General features: G+C 42.3%; 1 protein-coding gene across 3 annotated transcripts in view; it reads left to right on the top strand.

Moving 5' to 3' along the window:
* Nucleotides 1–16,865, top strand: part of PKHD1 (PKHD1 ciliary IPT domain containing fibrocystin/polyductin) — a 454,852-nt gene that overhangs the window by 217,210 nt on the left and 220,777 nt on the right. For all 3 annotated transcript variants that reach the window (XM_060403704.1, XM_060403705.1, XM_027959080.3), the window contains exons 49-50: nucleotides 9,899–10,076; nucleotides 11,950–12,145. In XM_060403704.1, coding sequence (XP_060259687.1) covers nucleotides 9,899–10,076; nucleotides 11,950–12,145 — 374 coding nt within the window. The remainder of the gene's footprint in view (nucleotides 1–9,898; nucleotides 10,077–11,949; nucleotides 12,146–16,865) is intronic.

Genomic DNA, 16,865 nt, shown 5'->3' with positions numbered 1-16,865 from the left:
GTCTGGCTATATGCATATGTTTGAAATTATTTTTCAAAGGCTGAAGAATAAAGAAGTAATTAAGAATCATTTGTGGGTATAAATCATAAACCACCCTCCCTCTACCACTTCCTAGGTATCTTCCTGGACAAGTTACTTCACCTCTTTCTGCTTCAGTTCTCAAGACAGTAAAAAGAGCAAAATGTTACTTCACTCATGGGGTCGTTGTTGGGCACGTAGTAAGTGCTCAGTAAATGTTGTCTTTTGAAAGTCTCTACATTTATGATTGATAAAACAACATATAAACTTACTACTAATAGAATAAAATATAGATGATTATGTTTCTGAGAAACAAATGCCTGGCAAGGGAATTAAGTTTGTCCAAATGAAACTTAATCCAATTCTTGAAAGATAGGGAACACTTTCCAATAGTCACGAGACATCGCACTGATCCAGAAACCTCCCAGAAAGTCGTGGAATCTGGAGTCTTTCTGGACAGTTTTTGATTCACTCATGCCCCCAATGTTTTCTGTTTCTTCCTTCCTATTTCTCCTAGGAAAGAAAAGGTTAATGTTGTTGTTGATCACCTTGATTCTTAGATCTTGCTTAATATCCTCTCCTGTAGAGCTTACATTCAGTGTTTACCTATGGAACTGCTCTTAATGTGTCAGTATTCAGAGTATGAGGCACCCCCTGCCTCTGTGAATGTAAAAGTAAAGAAGAGTTCAAATGGAAATTGTGGCCTAGCTTTTCCTCTAACAATCGCCTAGCTCTCTTCCTAGGGATAAGTAGGCATAGCATCTCTAATGGTATCTTTTCAGTTCTCAAAAAAAAAAAAAAAAACCAAAAACACCCATGTGAGACAGGGAAATTCCAAGAAGTTTTATCTTCTCTAGGCAGCAGAGGTTACAGAAGTAAAATAGAAGAAGAGCGAAACATATAAATGGAGCCCAAACCAAGGAATAGCATCAATAATACTCCACGGTTATTAAATTTCGTGAATAATAAAGAGGCCCAGGGGTGTGCTGGTACCTGTTTTACAACTAGAATAAAAAGCCTGATTTGTAGCATTTGCCTAATTCCTTGGTGAAAATACTCTCACATGACTGAGATAAGGCTAACATCATGATGTCACTGAACATGGAGTTGTGAAGAAGGGCTGGTGATGAACTCGTGGGTAGGTGTCGGTCAGTCCTACCAGTACCAGGTATGCATAGGTATAAAAGGGAGGGTGGGCTTTGTAACTACCTGCCTGCATGGAATTGTTTTTCAATATTCCTGACAAGTAGTTGTCTACCTTGTGGTTGTGTAGCTCTAAGGATAATATTCTCACGTTCTGAGATAGCCATACCAGCTTCATCCCACAGATTAAGCTAGAGATGCAATGGTATCTAAAGTATGGGTAGATAGCTACTGCTTCTCTTCAAGGATCAAGGTGTAACTGGCAAGAATTTTTGTCAAGTACATTGCAAAAACTGTAAATACTATGTTTGAGGAGATGCTAGGTTGATTTTGGGACTTGATAATCAATTATTATTATTGCTTTAGCTGACTCTGAAAAGAGATACACAGAAATATACATCAGCAAAGTCGTGGAGGATGACTTTGGATCCTCCATCATGGAGGACCCATGATGTCAGGGTATACCTGCCAGAAATTCAAGGACTATTATTTTTTTGTTGAAGTGTAGTTGATTTACAATATTGGGCCAATCTCTGCTATATAGCAAGGTGACTCAGTTATATACATACATATGTTTTTTGTAAATATTCTTTTCCATTATGGTTTACCACAGGATAGTGGATACACTTCCTGCACATTAGGACCTTGTTGTTTATCCATTCTAAATGTAATAGCTTACATCTATCAACTTAAAACTTTTAGTCCATCCTTTTTCCTTCTGCTCTCTTGGCGACCACGAGTCTGATCTCTATGTCTACGAATCTATTTCTGTTTTATAGAAAAGTTCATCTGAGCCATATTTTAGATTCCACATTTAAGTGATATCGTATGGTATTTGTCTTTCTCTTTCTTAGTTTACTTAATATGATAATCTCTAGCTGTATCCATGTTGCTGCAAATGGTATTATTTCATTCCTTTTTATGGCCCAATAGTATTCCATTGGCCATAAAAATGATTTGTATCCATTCATCTGTCAATGGGCATTCAGGTTGCTTCCGTGTCTTGGCTATTGTGAATAGTGCTGCTATAAACAGAGGGGTGCATGCATTTTTTTGAATTATAATTTTGTCCAGATATATGCCCAGCAGTGGGATTGCTGGGTCATATGATAATTCTACTTTTAGTTTTCTAAGGAACCTCCGTGGTGTTTTACACAGTGGCTGCACCAGCTTACATTCCCACTAACTGTGTGGGTGAAGTGAAAATGTTAGTCGTTCAGTCGTGTCTGACTCTTTGTGACCCTATGGAATGTAGCCCGCCAGGCTCCTCTGTCCATGGAATTCTCTAGCAAGAATACTGGAGTGGGTTGCCATTCTCTTCTCCAGGGGATCTTCCAACCAAGGGATCAAACCGGGGTCTCCTGCATTGCAGGCAAATTCTTTACCATCTGAGCCCCCAGGAAGCCCTAACAGTGTACGAGGGGTCCTTAGAAATGCAAGATTATTAAATCGCATGGCTTGCATCTCTGTACTTGTTCTATTTTTTATGTGAATATAAGGATTGTTCCAAGTTTGGGGCAAAGACTGAGAGTTATGATTTCTTTTCTCTTTTTAGGTTTCTTACTCAGAAGGAGAAATATTTGTTTCTCAATCAATAAGAGTATACATAGAAGACTTTTTATTGATACACATTAGATATTACTGGGTGATGGCAGATCAGTAGATAGAATAGTCATCCTCTGACGAAGTCTTTTTTTTTTTGTTAAAAATGTGTTTGTTATTGTTATTTACCAGTGGGGAGAGGCAGTTTATTTACAAGCCACAAAAGCAAGGAGATAGCACTGTTAGTTAGCAATCTGCGTAGAATGGGCTACTTATGCAAAAATAAGACTCTTCAAAACAAAGGACATGGAGAGCTTCTGACAAGGAGTTTTTAGGAGTCCAGTGTGTTTTAAAGATGCTGGAGAAAAATAATGCCACTAAAATCTGTTGGCTGTGCTCAACATTTTGATTTTGTCTTCTTCATGCAGTAAAAGATGAGAGTAACATCAGCAAGCATGAATATCCAGGCGATGCCGATGGCACCCTTTGGGGCTAGTTATTATGATGTGTTGGCTTAGGAGATGCAAAATTATAAGGGCACAATTGTTCCAAACATAGGGCATTTAGAGCTCAGTGAAGTGTTTGTCTTAATACACAGAGATATGGACCCTCAGGAAAAGTAAGCTAATGATAAACACAAACCGGGGAGTTAATATTTGTTCTCATTGGTATTGTTGATTGCCTAACAAATCCTCTGTGGGCAGTATGCACTCGATAGTTCCACATAGTATCTGGGCACTAAATTATAGAACTGTTGATATAACTAGTATTGTAACTTGGGACTTGGGTTGGGGAGTTTTATCAATTGATACTGTTATATTTCTAAAGGAAGATGTTCCTGAATTAAAAACAGGCTTGGTGAGTAAAAAAATAAAAATATGCTCCCTCATAGAAAAGGAAAAGCTTGTAGTTTTCTTGTCTTTTTGATTGTATCCAGGAGCTGTTGTTGACACCAAGGTAAGGGTTAACATTTCAAATGGACTGGTTGCCTCCTGATTTCTTGCACATAAAGCCACACGAAGTTCAGGGAGAGACTTCCTCCCCTAGTAATGAAGCTCTCTGCTGCTAATGGCCCATGCAGCCTCCCTTGGCTCCTCCAAATTAGAAATACTTCAGTGTGCTCCTTTGCTTCATTAACAGTAAAGAGAGGGAGATTGGTGGCTATTTAGGGCATGGGGAAATTAGTGGCTATTTAGGGCAAGAGAAAATTGTCGTAATTATGGTTGGTAAATTCTCTTCATGGTATTCTTCTATTCTGAATGTTCTTTGGGTGCTTTTCAGAAGAGCCCACCACTGTCACCACCGGCATTTGGCCTAGAAGGATGGGTGCTGAGTTGACTACGAATTTTTGGCCCTCAGGGTGACAGTCAAGACAAGGCATCTTGCCTCCTCGAAGACTGGTCTTTCCCATTCGGGTTTGATTTTCAGAATGCACCATGCGACCCTTTCCACTACCAACTGTGATAAAGGAGTATTTGATAACCCCCTTCTCTACTTGTATTGCTCTAAAGAAAGCTCATGCTGTCCACAACTGCCTGTGAAATTGTGTCCCATATGAACCTCTGTTGGGATAGATGGGGCAGCTTGGGAGAATCCAAGCAGTGCCTGAAGAAGGAGGAGGGAAGAATGATTTAGGATCACAATGTGCTGTGGTTGGTTCTCCAGTTGATCAAGGAGTTAGCATCAGGTTGGATACTGATTTGGGCTTCCCTGATGGCTCATACTGATTGGAAGAAGGGGATCAAAAAGAAGCTACAGAAGTCCTAAAGACAAGTAGAACTGAACTGATGCTAGCATTTGAAAACAGGGTCATGTGTATAGGGGTCTTTCGAAACTGGGGAGTATGGCCTGAAAATGACTCCTACGGTAATTGCTATTACGATCTATAATAATGGAATCTGAATAAATTAGATCCTAAAACTGATTTGTAAATGTGATACTGATAGAAAATTAAGAAATAATTAAGTCTCATTGAAGTGACCAGGGGGATTCTTGAGGCCACACTGCTGGAATGAAGTATTTCTGGAAATAAACATGATGTCTTAAGAGAAGAGTGACAAAATATGGGTTGGTAAGGCAAAGAAAGTGACAAAATATAGACCAGAGGAATTAAATGTGAACAGATGGATGCATTTGAACAAATAGAATTCTTTTGTTCTATAGTTAAAAATAAAACCAGGACTCTAATCTAAAAATAGTTTAACTGAGAACACTCCACTTGGATAGAAGAAATCCAAGTTCATAAGGAAATCTCCGCATTTTCCTAAGCCAGGCCCACTGTTGGTGCAGTTGCTTACATGTGTGCAGAGGCGGTTTTCCGACCACTCAGTTCAGTTCAGTCGCTCAGTCATGTCCGACTCTTTGCTACCCCATGGACTGCAGCATGCTGGGCTTCTCTGTCCATCATAACCCTTGCAGCTTGCTCAGACTCATGTCCATCAAGGCAGTTGATGCCATCCAACCATATCATCCTCTGTTGTCCCCTTCTCCTCCTGCCTTCAATCTTTCCCAGCATCAGGGTCTTTTCCAATGAGTCAGTTCCTCGCATCAGGTAGCCAAAGTATTGGAGTTTCAGCTTCAGCATCAGTCCTTCTAATGACTATTCAGGACTGATTTCCTTAAGGATTGACTGGTTGAATCTCCTAGCAGTCTAAGGGACTCTCAAGAGTCTTCTCCAACACCAGAGTTCAAAAGCATCAATTCTTCGGTGCTCAGCTTTCTTTATAGTCCAACTTTCCCAAAGAAAGACAATGCCAAAGAATGATCAAACTACTGCACAATTGCACTCATCTCACACGCTAGCAAAGTAATGCTCAAAATTCTCCAAGCAAGGCTTCAACAGTATGTGAACTGTGAAATTCCAGGTGTTCAAGCTGGATTGAGAAAATGCAGGGGAACCAGAGATCAAATTGCCAACATCCATTGGATTATTGAGAAAAAAAGAGTTCAAGAAAAAACATCTACTTCTGCTTTATTTACTATGCCAAAGCCTTTGACTGTGTGGATCATGACAAACTGCGGAAAATTCTTAAGGAGATGGAACTGCGAGACCACCTTACTTGCCTCCTGAGAAATCTGTATGCAGGTCAAGAAGCAACAGAACTGGACATGGAAAAACAGACTGGTTCCAAATTGGGAAAGGAGTACATCAAGGTTGTATATTGTCACTCTGCTTATTTAACTTCTATGCAGAGTACATCATGTGAAATGCCAGGCTGGATAAAGCAAAAGCTGGAATCAAGATTGCCGGGAGAAATATCAATAACCTCAGATATGCAGATGACACCACCCTTATGGCAGAAAGTGAAGAGGAGCTAAAAAGCCTCTGGATGAAAGTGAAAGAGTAGAGCGAAAAAGTTGGCTTAAAGCTCAACATTCAGAAAACGAAGATCATGGCATCTGGTCCCATCACTTCAGGGGAAATGGATGGGAAAACAGTGGAAACAGTGTCAGACTTTATTTTTTTGGGCTCCAAAATCACTGCAGATGGTGACTGCAGCCATGAAATTAAAAGACACTTACTCCTTGGAAGAAAAGTTATGACAAACCTAGATAGCATATTCAAAAGCAGAGACATTACTTTGCCAACTAAGGTCCGTCTAGTCAAGGCTATGGTTTTTCCTGTGGTCATGTATGGATGTGAGAGTTGGACTGTGAAGAAGGCTGAGCACTGAAGAATGGATGCTTTTGAACTGTGGTGTTGGAGAAGACTGTTGCGAGTCCCTTGGACTGCAAGGAGATCCAACCAGTCCATTCTGAAGGAGATCAACCCTGGGATTTCTTTGGAAGGAATGATGCTAAAGCTGAAACTCCAGTACTTTGGATACCTCATGGGAAGAGTTGACTCATTGGAAAAGACTCTGATGCTGGGAGAGATTGGGGGCAGGAGGAGAAGGGGATAACCCAGGATGAGATGGCTGGATGGCATCATGGACTCAATGGATGTGAGTCTGAGTGAACTCCAGGAGTGGGTGATGGACAGGGAGGCCTGGCGTGCTGCGATTCATGGGGTTGCAAAGAGTCGGACATGACTGAGCGACTGAACTGAACTGAACTGTATCAAGATCTGATAACATCATCAAATGGTTATCTCTTTTGATTAATACATTTACAAGAAGTATTCTGACACTATTGTTTTCTGGATAGACTTCCCTGGGACAAAACATCACTAAACAGCCAACGGCCAAAGTGTTCTAATCTACTTAACACTTATTTATTCATTCAAGAAACATTTGTTGAGCACCCACCATGTGAAAGACAGTTTTATTTCTCACTGCAAATTTTAAAGCGGAAATTCTGATTTATCAGTGAGTATTTCTTGGAATTTGGTCTTGTGATTCATTTTCCAGAGCCAGTGTCTCTGTGAAAGCTGAAGGGCTGCACTTTCAGAACCTGAAATGCTCGGAATTATTTTCTGGACTGTGGGGAAATTCCACCTGATATATTGACCTTGGTACCCATGGTGGCCAGCTCATTTGCCTCTTTGGGATTTCAACTTGTCTCTTCTTATCACATTTGTTTTACATTTATTTCCCAGAAGCCTGTCTTCATTTATTAAATATATCAGTTGGGCCAAATTGTGCTGGATAATATCCTGGGATGCTGGGACTCATGTCTTCATAATGACTGAGGAGGGGTGGCTAGACAATACAAGGAAGAAAATTAAGCCTTCTTGAACTTGTCTGAAATAAAAATTGAGGAATCAATTTCATAAATGGAGAAGGAATTTGAGGATGTGAACTCCCCATAACTGAAAGAAATAACAAGATAAAATCTGGAGGAAATTCCCATAATGGATTGGATGTTAGAACAAACGATCCCCATATCCACTCTAAGAATATGAGCCCAGATTTCCATTAGTTCTAATTTAAATCTTGGTATACATGGGGGAAAAAAAGGTCCTTCATATGCCAAACCCAAAGAGAGGAAGAAGCCCCTCCATCTCAAGATTTTTTTTTCTTTTCACCACACCACATACAGAATCTCAGTTTCCCCATCAGAGATCAAGCTTGCATCCTCTGCGGTGGAAGCACAGTCTTAACCACTGGACCCCCAGGGAAGTCCCCACCCCGAGATTTCTAAAGGTTCAGTGAATGCACATCTGGGAAACAGTAGTTCTTTTATTCCAAATGCCCTGAGTATTCTCTATCCCTTTTTATCTATTAACAGATAAAACAAACACATTGTCTTATAAGAAAGAAAGAAAGAAAAGAAAGTCGTTCAATCGTGTCCGACTCTGTGAGCCCATAGACTATAGTTTACCCGGCTCCTCCGTCCATGGGATTTTCTAGGCAAGAGTACTGGAGTGGGTTGCCATTTCCTTCTCCAGGGTGTTTTCCTGACTCAGGGGTCAAACCTGGGTCTCCCGCATTGTAGGCAGACGCTTTACCATCTGAACCACCAGGGAAGTCTTATAAGAAAGATGTATCAAATACTATATCACCAGGGCTAAAGCTCATGAGAGGCTGTGAGCGTGTTTTTAAATGACCAAATATCCTGGATAAACCTTGAGACAGTAAAATAACTAGATGGAGTGGCAAACCAGGTACATCTGAAGTTCTTTCTTCAATGAGCTATAGGTAGACTTACTGGGCTTGAGATGGTTATTGAATATATCGATTATCACGTTGTTTCACAGCTGCTACAGGAGATACATACTGTTGTCTCCATTTGAAAACAGAGAAAGTTTACAAAGGGTAAGTGAGTCCCCCAAATTCATACACTTAGTTCCTGCACGTATAGACTTCCAATTTACACACAGTTAACAACAGTCCCCAAATATTTAACACTAAAACCAGTCTCCTCTTTATACTATTTCCACTCAATTGTAAACTGACTTTTGATTTGCTCACGCCACCCCTCACTTTGAAAACCCAACATCCTCCTTCATTTCATTTCCTTCTACTGTGAGAATTTAATTATCTGCCTGTAGCAACATGCCACAGTTGAAGATTCTCAGGAAAACTAAACCAAAGGGGAAGGACAGTCATATTATGTGTTGTTGTTTTTTTTTAACTTTTGCTTTAATTTTTTGTCACTTTGACTTTCTTTTAGGGTCTAAGCAGGTGGAAAAATGTATTTACGATCTGGTAAAGACTTAACAAATCACTTTCTAGGATGAACTATGGGGAATAAGTTGTAGAAATCCAAAACTTTGTTTCTGCCTGTGATGCTCACAGTACGTTTGCCGTACTCTGTCTCCATTTTCCTCATGGTGAGATGCCATTCTTCTAGAAAACTTTTCTGTGCATTGGGAAGTTGGCACCAACTGCTTCGGGGAGAGCTCCTCCATGCAGTTTTTGTTCATATTGTTGTTGTTTATTGTTTAGTCGCTAAGTTGTGTCTGACTCTGTAACCCCGTGGACTGTAGCCCGCCAGACTTCTCGGTCCGTGAGGTTTCCCAGGCAAGAATATGGGAGTGGGTTACCATTTCCTCCTCCAGGGGATCTTCCCAACCCAGGGTTCGAACCCACGTCTTCTACATTGCAGGCAGATTATCTACCACTGAACCACCAAGGAAGCTTTTGTTCATATAACAAATATGGTTTGAGTACCCATCTTATCAGAGTCCCATGCCAAGGGGCAGGATACAGAAGAGGAAATATCTCTGACTTCAGAATGTCATGGTCCTTGTTAAGAAGCAAAACTGCTAATCCCTCTGGCACTGAGTGAGCCCTGGGGATCATGTAAGGCCACAAGAGAGGACGCAGGGTCCTCTTTGCTCTGGGGAAGCTACTGAGGCCATCCCTGCTGGGCAGCTGGAGGTGGACTCTGTGAGTCCAGGCATATCAGGCTCCGGGCGTCAGCCACTACTCCCCAGAGAGATAACTAATAACTGTGTAGTGTGTGTTCTGCTGATAAACCTGGGCCATGGCAATATTCTGACCATGGACATTTCTCTGTTAAAATAATCATATCTAGTCCTAGCCTGTATGAACTCATTAGGGTGGCATTGATTAGTGGCCTAAGATCTGAGTGTTACAGACCACTGCAGATCTGAGTGGTGCACACGTGGTCCAACAGCACTCTCCCACTGGGCATTTTGACCCATGGTGTGACTTCTAAAACCTCCGTAGACACTGGGGAGACATAATGGAGAAAATGGGAGATGGCTTACAGCTGATGGGAGAGGAGAGCCTTAGATCCAGGATGGACAAAAACTTACCACCCACTTTTGTCTTTTAAATCTCCCTAGAGCCAATGCCCTGAACATTTCTCATGATTTAACCATAACGGACAGCAGAAACAAGACAACCACTGTCAGTTATGTGCATGACACACTGTCTAACCCTTATGGCTGGATGGCCCTGCTCTTGGATCAAGAGACCTACTCCCTGCGATTCAAGAACCCTTGGGCTAGCAGCGCTCTGCAGGTAACCCTGACATCCGCTCTCTGGTAGATTCCTTTCCCCAGGGGTGCCCAACTTTCCTTCTGTGACATAATAGTTTGCAGGTATTACCATCTTCTGGTGCTGATCAAGCAAACTGCAGCAGAATTTTTGCCAGATGAATGTAACCTGAATTTGAGATATGATTTTTTTTTAATTTTAAACTTGAAACTTGTAGAATCTGTTTAAACCTCACTTTGAACACAGCATGATTCTGCCTGAAAATTTAACTTTATAAATACACTGACAAACAGCTTCTAAGCATCCTATAGATTTGCAGTCTTATGTTACCGGCTAAGAACCAACCTACCCCAGGGAAGTGTTTCATAGCCGAAAGACAGTATCTTCCCAAGGCATTTTTACATTACACACTGCCACCTTGTGGTCAAAGAGTAACTTGCACGTGAAGGTCTGTCCTTTCCATTGTTAGGTTGGAGGAGTCAGATGGTTAGGGGAGGGATGGTAGGAATAACCATGTGGAAAATGGGTGCATTTTCTGAAATAGTCCATTGGATTCCCTCAAGCTCCTTTTCTTCCTTTTGAGCACATTTCTTTCTTTCAGTCTCATCACACACTCATTCTCCCTAACGGTCACGAGAGTAGTTCTTAGGGAGCTGGAGGCAGGCGTGCCCTTTGTTGTTGTCCGGTTGCTCAGTCAAGTCCAACTCTTTGTGACCCCTTGGAATGCAGCACACCAGGCTTCCCTGTCCTTCAGTATCTTCTGGAGTTTGCTCAAACTCATGTCCATTGAGTCACTAATGCCATCCAACTATCTCATCCTCTGCTGCCCCCTTCTCCTCCTGCCCTCAATATTTCAAAGTAGAATCTTTATGATACCTTCGCTCTCAGGAAGGGTGCACACCTCTCTCCACTTCCTTTGAGGTTCCCATGAGAACATTCTGGAGAGGTGAAGGCAGTAGAATGGTGACTCTAAAGGTGGACACCTGGGTTTCTGTCCCAGATCAGCACTCTCCTACTTCATGATGTGGGAAAATTTACAGAACCACCACCTGCCTCAAGTGTCCTCATCTATAAAATGGGGTCAGCACTGGTAACAGTTCCCAGGGCCTTTCAAGGATTGAATACCTTGATATGAATAATACCTGAGCATGTGGCGAATGCTCAGCCATGTTAGCTGTTACTGTTATAAATGAATGGCACTCCTACCAATGCCTGCTATTTGAATCTTGGGGGAAACTGGGTGGGAATTCTAGACATGGCTCTGTCTCTTCCCACTGGTTAACCTGAGACAAATTACTTTGCTTATCTGAACTTTGGTTTTCTCCTCTAGATTGTTAAACAAGAAGAAGGCTTCCCTGGTGGCTTAGATGGTAAAGTGAAAGTGAGTCGCTCAGTCATGTCCGACTGTTTGCGACCCCATGGGCTGTAGCTCACCAGGCTTCTCTGTCCATGGAATTTTTAAGATGGTAAAGAATCTGCCAGCACTGCAGGAGACCTAGGTTCAATACCTGGGTTAGGTGATCCCTTGGAGAAAGGAATGGCAACCCACTCCAGTATTCTTGCCTGGAGAATTCCTTGTATAGAGGAGCCTGGTGGGTTACAGACCATGGGGTCACAAAGAGTTGGTCACAAAGATTGAATGATTCACACACACACACACACACACACACACACACACAGAACCTTACAGCTTTCAGTCCTCACATTGTATGATTTTTGTAGCTCTAGTTATGAGTTTATTGTGCAGTAAATTTAAGTAAACCCATTTCCTACAAGAAAAGTAGCTGGTGTGAATGGTCCTGTTTCTAAACTACTCCATCCTGTTCTTTGTAACTCTTTTATTGGCAAGACTTTTCCTTTCTAAAAAAGCACTTTTGTACTTTTCTTTCACTTCAAGTACTCAGCAACATTTGACAACTTTGCTCCTGGAAATTACCTGTTGCTGGTGCACACAGACGTGTGGGTTTACCCTGACATCCTCATAAGGTGTGGGAGTCATGTGGGGCGGTCCCTCTCATCTCTTCCATCGCCTGGCCGGGACCAAGGCTGTGACTGGTTCTTCGACAGTCAGTTGAGACAACTCACCTATCTGGGTAAGTATGATTGAATGAGCATGTTGAGTGCGTGTAGTCAGAAACCACTATTCCCTTTGGAATTTCAAACACTGGTGCTATGAAGTGATGAGGAACTGAAAGGGACACCTGTGTGCTGTGACTAGGTGATTGTGTTCCGAAATCAGACTGCCTGCCAGCTTCAGCACCTGCTAGCTATGGGACCCTGAGCAGGTATTCTTTCTAAGCCTCAGTCTCCTCCTCTGTAAAATGGAATAATAAAAGAAGAACAGGAAATTAAGTAAAGGATAACATGTAAAATTCTTTAAAACAGTGTCTGATCCAGAGCAAGTGCTTAATAACCTTTGATTGCTATTCACCTTTTTCCTTCATATTAAGCATTGCATTTGTAGAAAGGTCAACTGCACACGTAAAGACAGGATGGCTGGTTGCGATCACAGGGACAGGGGACAGCAAAGAGAGGCAGGATGAAGAATGTAGTTAGTGTGGAAGGTGAGAAGCTTTGGAAGGCAGTCTGAGGACAGGAAGGTGAGATGCACAGAGTGCTGAGGACTGGGGGATCGGCTGTCTCATCCAGTGTCAGATGCAGAATCAGGGTGAAGGATCCATGGGCCTTGTTTTATGGAACCAGAAGCCTTACTGTGACTGCACAGTAACAGGCCCCGGCAGGATTTCCTTACTTTCTTATTGTGCATGTTTCACGGGAGCCCCGTGTGTGACTCAGGGCCATAGATTTCTTTTGACTTTCTGGAGCTCATCTCTTATTGCCTTTCCATATTGTTTCATTGATCACTCTGAGTGCCATGATGTCTACTTATGCTAACCTTAGCTCAGTGGTCTGTAGGAAGGAGAATCTGAAAAAATGAGTCTCTAGAATGACAATTTTGTTACAAACTAATCTTCATAGATCTTGGTCTAATTCAGGACCCTGTCAAGCATGGCAAGACCCAACCTCTGCCATGAGCCAAACTTGGCCCTAAAGGCTTAGAGAGCTGGCAGGTGTCCCAAGTTCCATGTCTCTATCACTTGTGCCTAGCCATATGTCAGCTGAGTCGGATCACACTTGGGCCCTGGTACTCTTACATTTTCATAGCACCAGAGAGGAGAGGATGGTGTTTTCCGGGTTTTTAAAAGTGTTTGCCAAATGGATTGCTGTATATTTTATTTGCATTGAAATGTACCATCCAGATATTATTTCTGATTTGATCCATCTATAAATGCAACCTCAAACTATAAAACTTCAAGATGGACAGAGATGCTTGACACCAGTTTACCACTAAAGTCAAATACAGCCATTAAGTAAGCAAGTAGTTGCTGTTAACTTTAATTGTGGCTATTCATTTGATGTATATACTGAAAACAAAATTTTAATTTCAAATTGCTCTTGTTTTATTATTTAACATGTTTCTGAGGAGCCTGTCTTGTTCATTGATCAGCTTTTGTTCATGAGCTGCACACTAGTTTGAACAGTCACAAAAAGCAAGCATGATAAAGGAACATTTGTGGCATAGAGAAAAAAAAATCAAGTCATGTAGTTACAGATTTTTCTTCCTCTTTGATGGCATTATTTATTGAATTAATAGCAAGTTATACGATTGTGTTGTATTTATACATATGTTCTAAATGCACGTCTGTATAAGTGTGTCTGTATTTATATGTATATTTTTACTATATGTACATATGCAGGATGTAGGTGAATATTTCAATATAAACCATTTTTATTAGGCAGATGGCTTTTATTAATTAAAGAGTCTTTGTATCAGAATCGTTTAGTAGCTCCACTTTTGAACAATGTGAGTTGGTCAAGGAACAGGAAGCCACAGGGGGTTGATGGAATGTTTACTAAAGTTAGAGACCCTTGTTCCTTGGAGAGGATTTCCAGGACTCTAGGTCGTGACTTCCTTGCTCATTTGTGCCTTTGAGTGTGTGGAGTACATAGGTGACAAGAGTCAATCCTGTTCCCATTCCCGGGCTGGCACAGTGAGGCCTTGAGGGTTTGGGAGGAACCATGGTTCACAAACAGGTCCCCTATGGTGGTGGCCCGTGCAGCGATATTGGGTTGTGTATGATGGGTTGTGACTTTTTATACTCTCTGTGTAAAGTTTGCACCACCACTGTGAAGTTGATGAGGAGGCGACCATGTTTTCCATAGACCAACCCCCCTATGGCAGTGACATAGTTGTAGCTGACACCTCAAAAAGGCTCTATGCAATAGTTCCAGTTAATTATTGATTAGCTTGTTGTGAAAGTCACTCAGTCCTGTCCGACTCTTTGCGACCCTATGGACTATACAGTCCATGGAATTCTCCAGGCCAGAATACTGGAGTGGATAGCTGTTCTCCAGGGGATCTTCCCAACCCTGGGATTGAACCCAAGTCTCCCGCATTGCAGGTAGATTCTTTACCAGCTGAACCACCAGGGAAGCCCTGATGAGCTTGTTATTTTGGCCTGATTGTTTTTTGGGCTGTGTGACTTTATAAGTCTGTGATTGGGGTAACTTACATAAAGTACACTTAATCTAAGAAGAGAAGAGAAGACTTCACAGTTAAAGTAGACATGTTTCTGGAATTAAAAAAAAGAAAGAAAAAACCTCATAGAGAGCGTTGTGTGTACAGAAAATTCATTTTATCGTGAAGGAGCTGCTTGACCTCCTCCAGGTCCACTGAGTTTCCTGTCAGACTTTGGGGGGTGGGCGTGGGGGAGACATTGCTCTTTTACCCGCTGGCCTTCGATTCGGAATCCTGCTCCACTGACGTTTGGCTGGCCTTCACTCACTCCTTGACCACTTCTAAGTGGCCTGTCTTTTGTATTGTTTGTTCATAACCCTACCACATCCCCCTCGGAGAGGAAGTTTTAAAAAAATCCCAATTATCTTCATTTCCTCCATTTGGCTCCTTGGTGTATGATTTAAGATGCCTGACTCCTTTCCGACCCAGCGAGATTGGCAGAAAGTAGAACCCAGGCATTCTGGCTCCTGGCTGTGCCTGTCCACTAGAGTGTGCTGCCCACTCAATAATCGTGGACCACTGACCAGCCAGGCTAGGGGGTGCCCGGCAGGTTTCCGGGAGAACGTTTCTCACCGATCCCCAATGACAAAGAAAAAAATCCCGCACATATAATATTCTTTGACCCTTGCTTTTCTCTTCTTTACCAAGGCAAGTTTTGCCTTTGTTCGGCAAACGTCTTTACAGAAAGCAGCTTCTTTGGACAGCTCACGGCCAGAGTTTGGGGCTTCGGGCTTTAATCAGTGGCTGGCTGGTTATTTTACCTGGGGCATGGAATTATAAATGTTCCCTTCCTCTGTGGCTACATCCATACGAGGAGGCTAAGCTTACTTATCTATTGGAATTGTGGTACAAAACACCCAGCCTCTTCAAGTGTGATTAGCACGCATTGTTATTTCACTATACACTTTCTCAGTAGATGACTTCTCTAAAACAGTTCTTTCTTTTCCCACCTCCACCTCTACCCTGAAGAGGAACAATCTCAGGTGCCTTGAACTCGGTGTACCTGTCATAACTTGTCTGCAAGAGTCTCATTCTATTTTCCTTGACTAGCTTTTGTAAGATAACAGATTCATGATAACATGACATGTATGATATATGGGTCCCCTGATTGAAACTTAATACCACTTAAGCAATTGTTACCCACAGACTAAGATAACCTCGCTCATTTAAAAACATCTCTTGTAAGGAGATTGGTTCAGGTTGCCTTTCTGATGCCCCTGAGATTTCTGCCCGGGGAACCACTTAAACACAGACCACGAGTGAAGTCCTTGCATGCTATAGTTTGTGTTAGGGTCCCGGAGGGGCAATATTTGCTAGAATAAACTGTTATGAATGGTAGTCATGAACTGTCACTTCTACGCCATGCTTATGGACAGGTCTGACTGTAAAACAAGAGTTCCTTTATAGTTTCAAAGTCGGAGTCAAATCCAGAGAACCCCTTTTTCAGTTTCTGCTGTTGGATCCACCAGCACTCCCATCTCTGCCTTACGCATGCAGTCAATATCCCACTGCCTCTGTCCCTGTAGTTCTTTTTTTTCCCCCAGGAATGTTTCAGTTCATGGTGAACTATTTTTATTTTTTAGTTACATTAACGCTATGAAATAATTAGTCAGCTAATTAATCTGGTGTACAAGCTTTGTAGGATTCTTCAGCTGTCAGTCAGGCCCAGGCCTGAGGCCTACATCTAGTCTCAGCACTCTCGCCCATGTGATTCCCGTTGCCATGGCTACTGGGTACATCTGCTGACACCCCACTCTCTATTTATTGCTTAATTAAGAATTTCACGCTCAGCCCTTATCTGCCTCTAAGAACAAGCGCACACTGTTAAGAAATTCCGAATTTAGGCCTGGGCACAAGGAAAGCCTTTCTTGCGGGGCTTGGCTGGACTGGAGCCTCTCTAACGATCTTCTCAGCATCCCAGCCGCCACCCTTCAATCAAAAATCATTAAATGGGGCAGAGATAATGAGCATGTAGCGTATCAAAGAAGGATGTTTGCTTGGTCCAAAGGAGGAAAAGCTGCTAGGCCCCATGCTCTGCTCCACTTCAAAGGCAGATGAGACCCCTTGTCACTGGGGCCTGATAAAGCCTCATTTGTTCTGGGCTTGACTTATGCAAAAGGTCTGGTATGTCAGAGTCCCATCTCACAGACGTGGGATTCCCTCCCCCTGTACCACTTCTTGCCTCCACCTCCACTGGCCCCCTCCCTGGCCTTCCGCACACGCTCGTGTGTCAG

The sequence above is a fragment of the Ovis aries genome, chromosome 20 (genome assembly GCF_016772045.2).
Source record: "Ovis aries strain OAR_USU_Benz2616 breed Rambouillet chromosome 20, ARS-UI_Ramb_v3.0, whole genome shotgun sequence".
In the NCBI taxonomy this organism is placed as follows: Eukaryota; Metazoa; Chordata; class Mammalia; order Artiodactyla; family Bovidae; genus Ovis; species Ovis aries.
The sequence above is the reverse complement of the archived record's forward strand: the minus strand, read 5'-3'. Positions and strand labels throughout refer to the sequence as shown.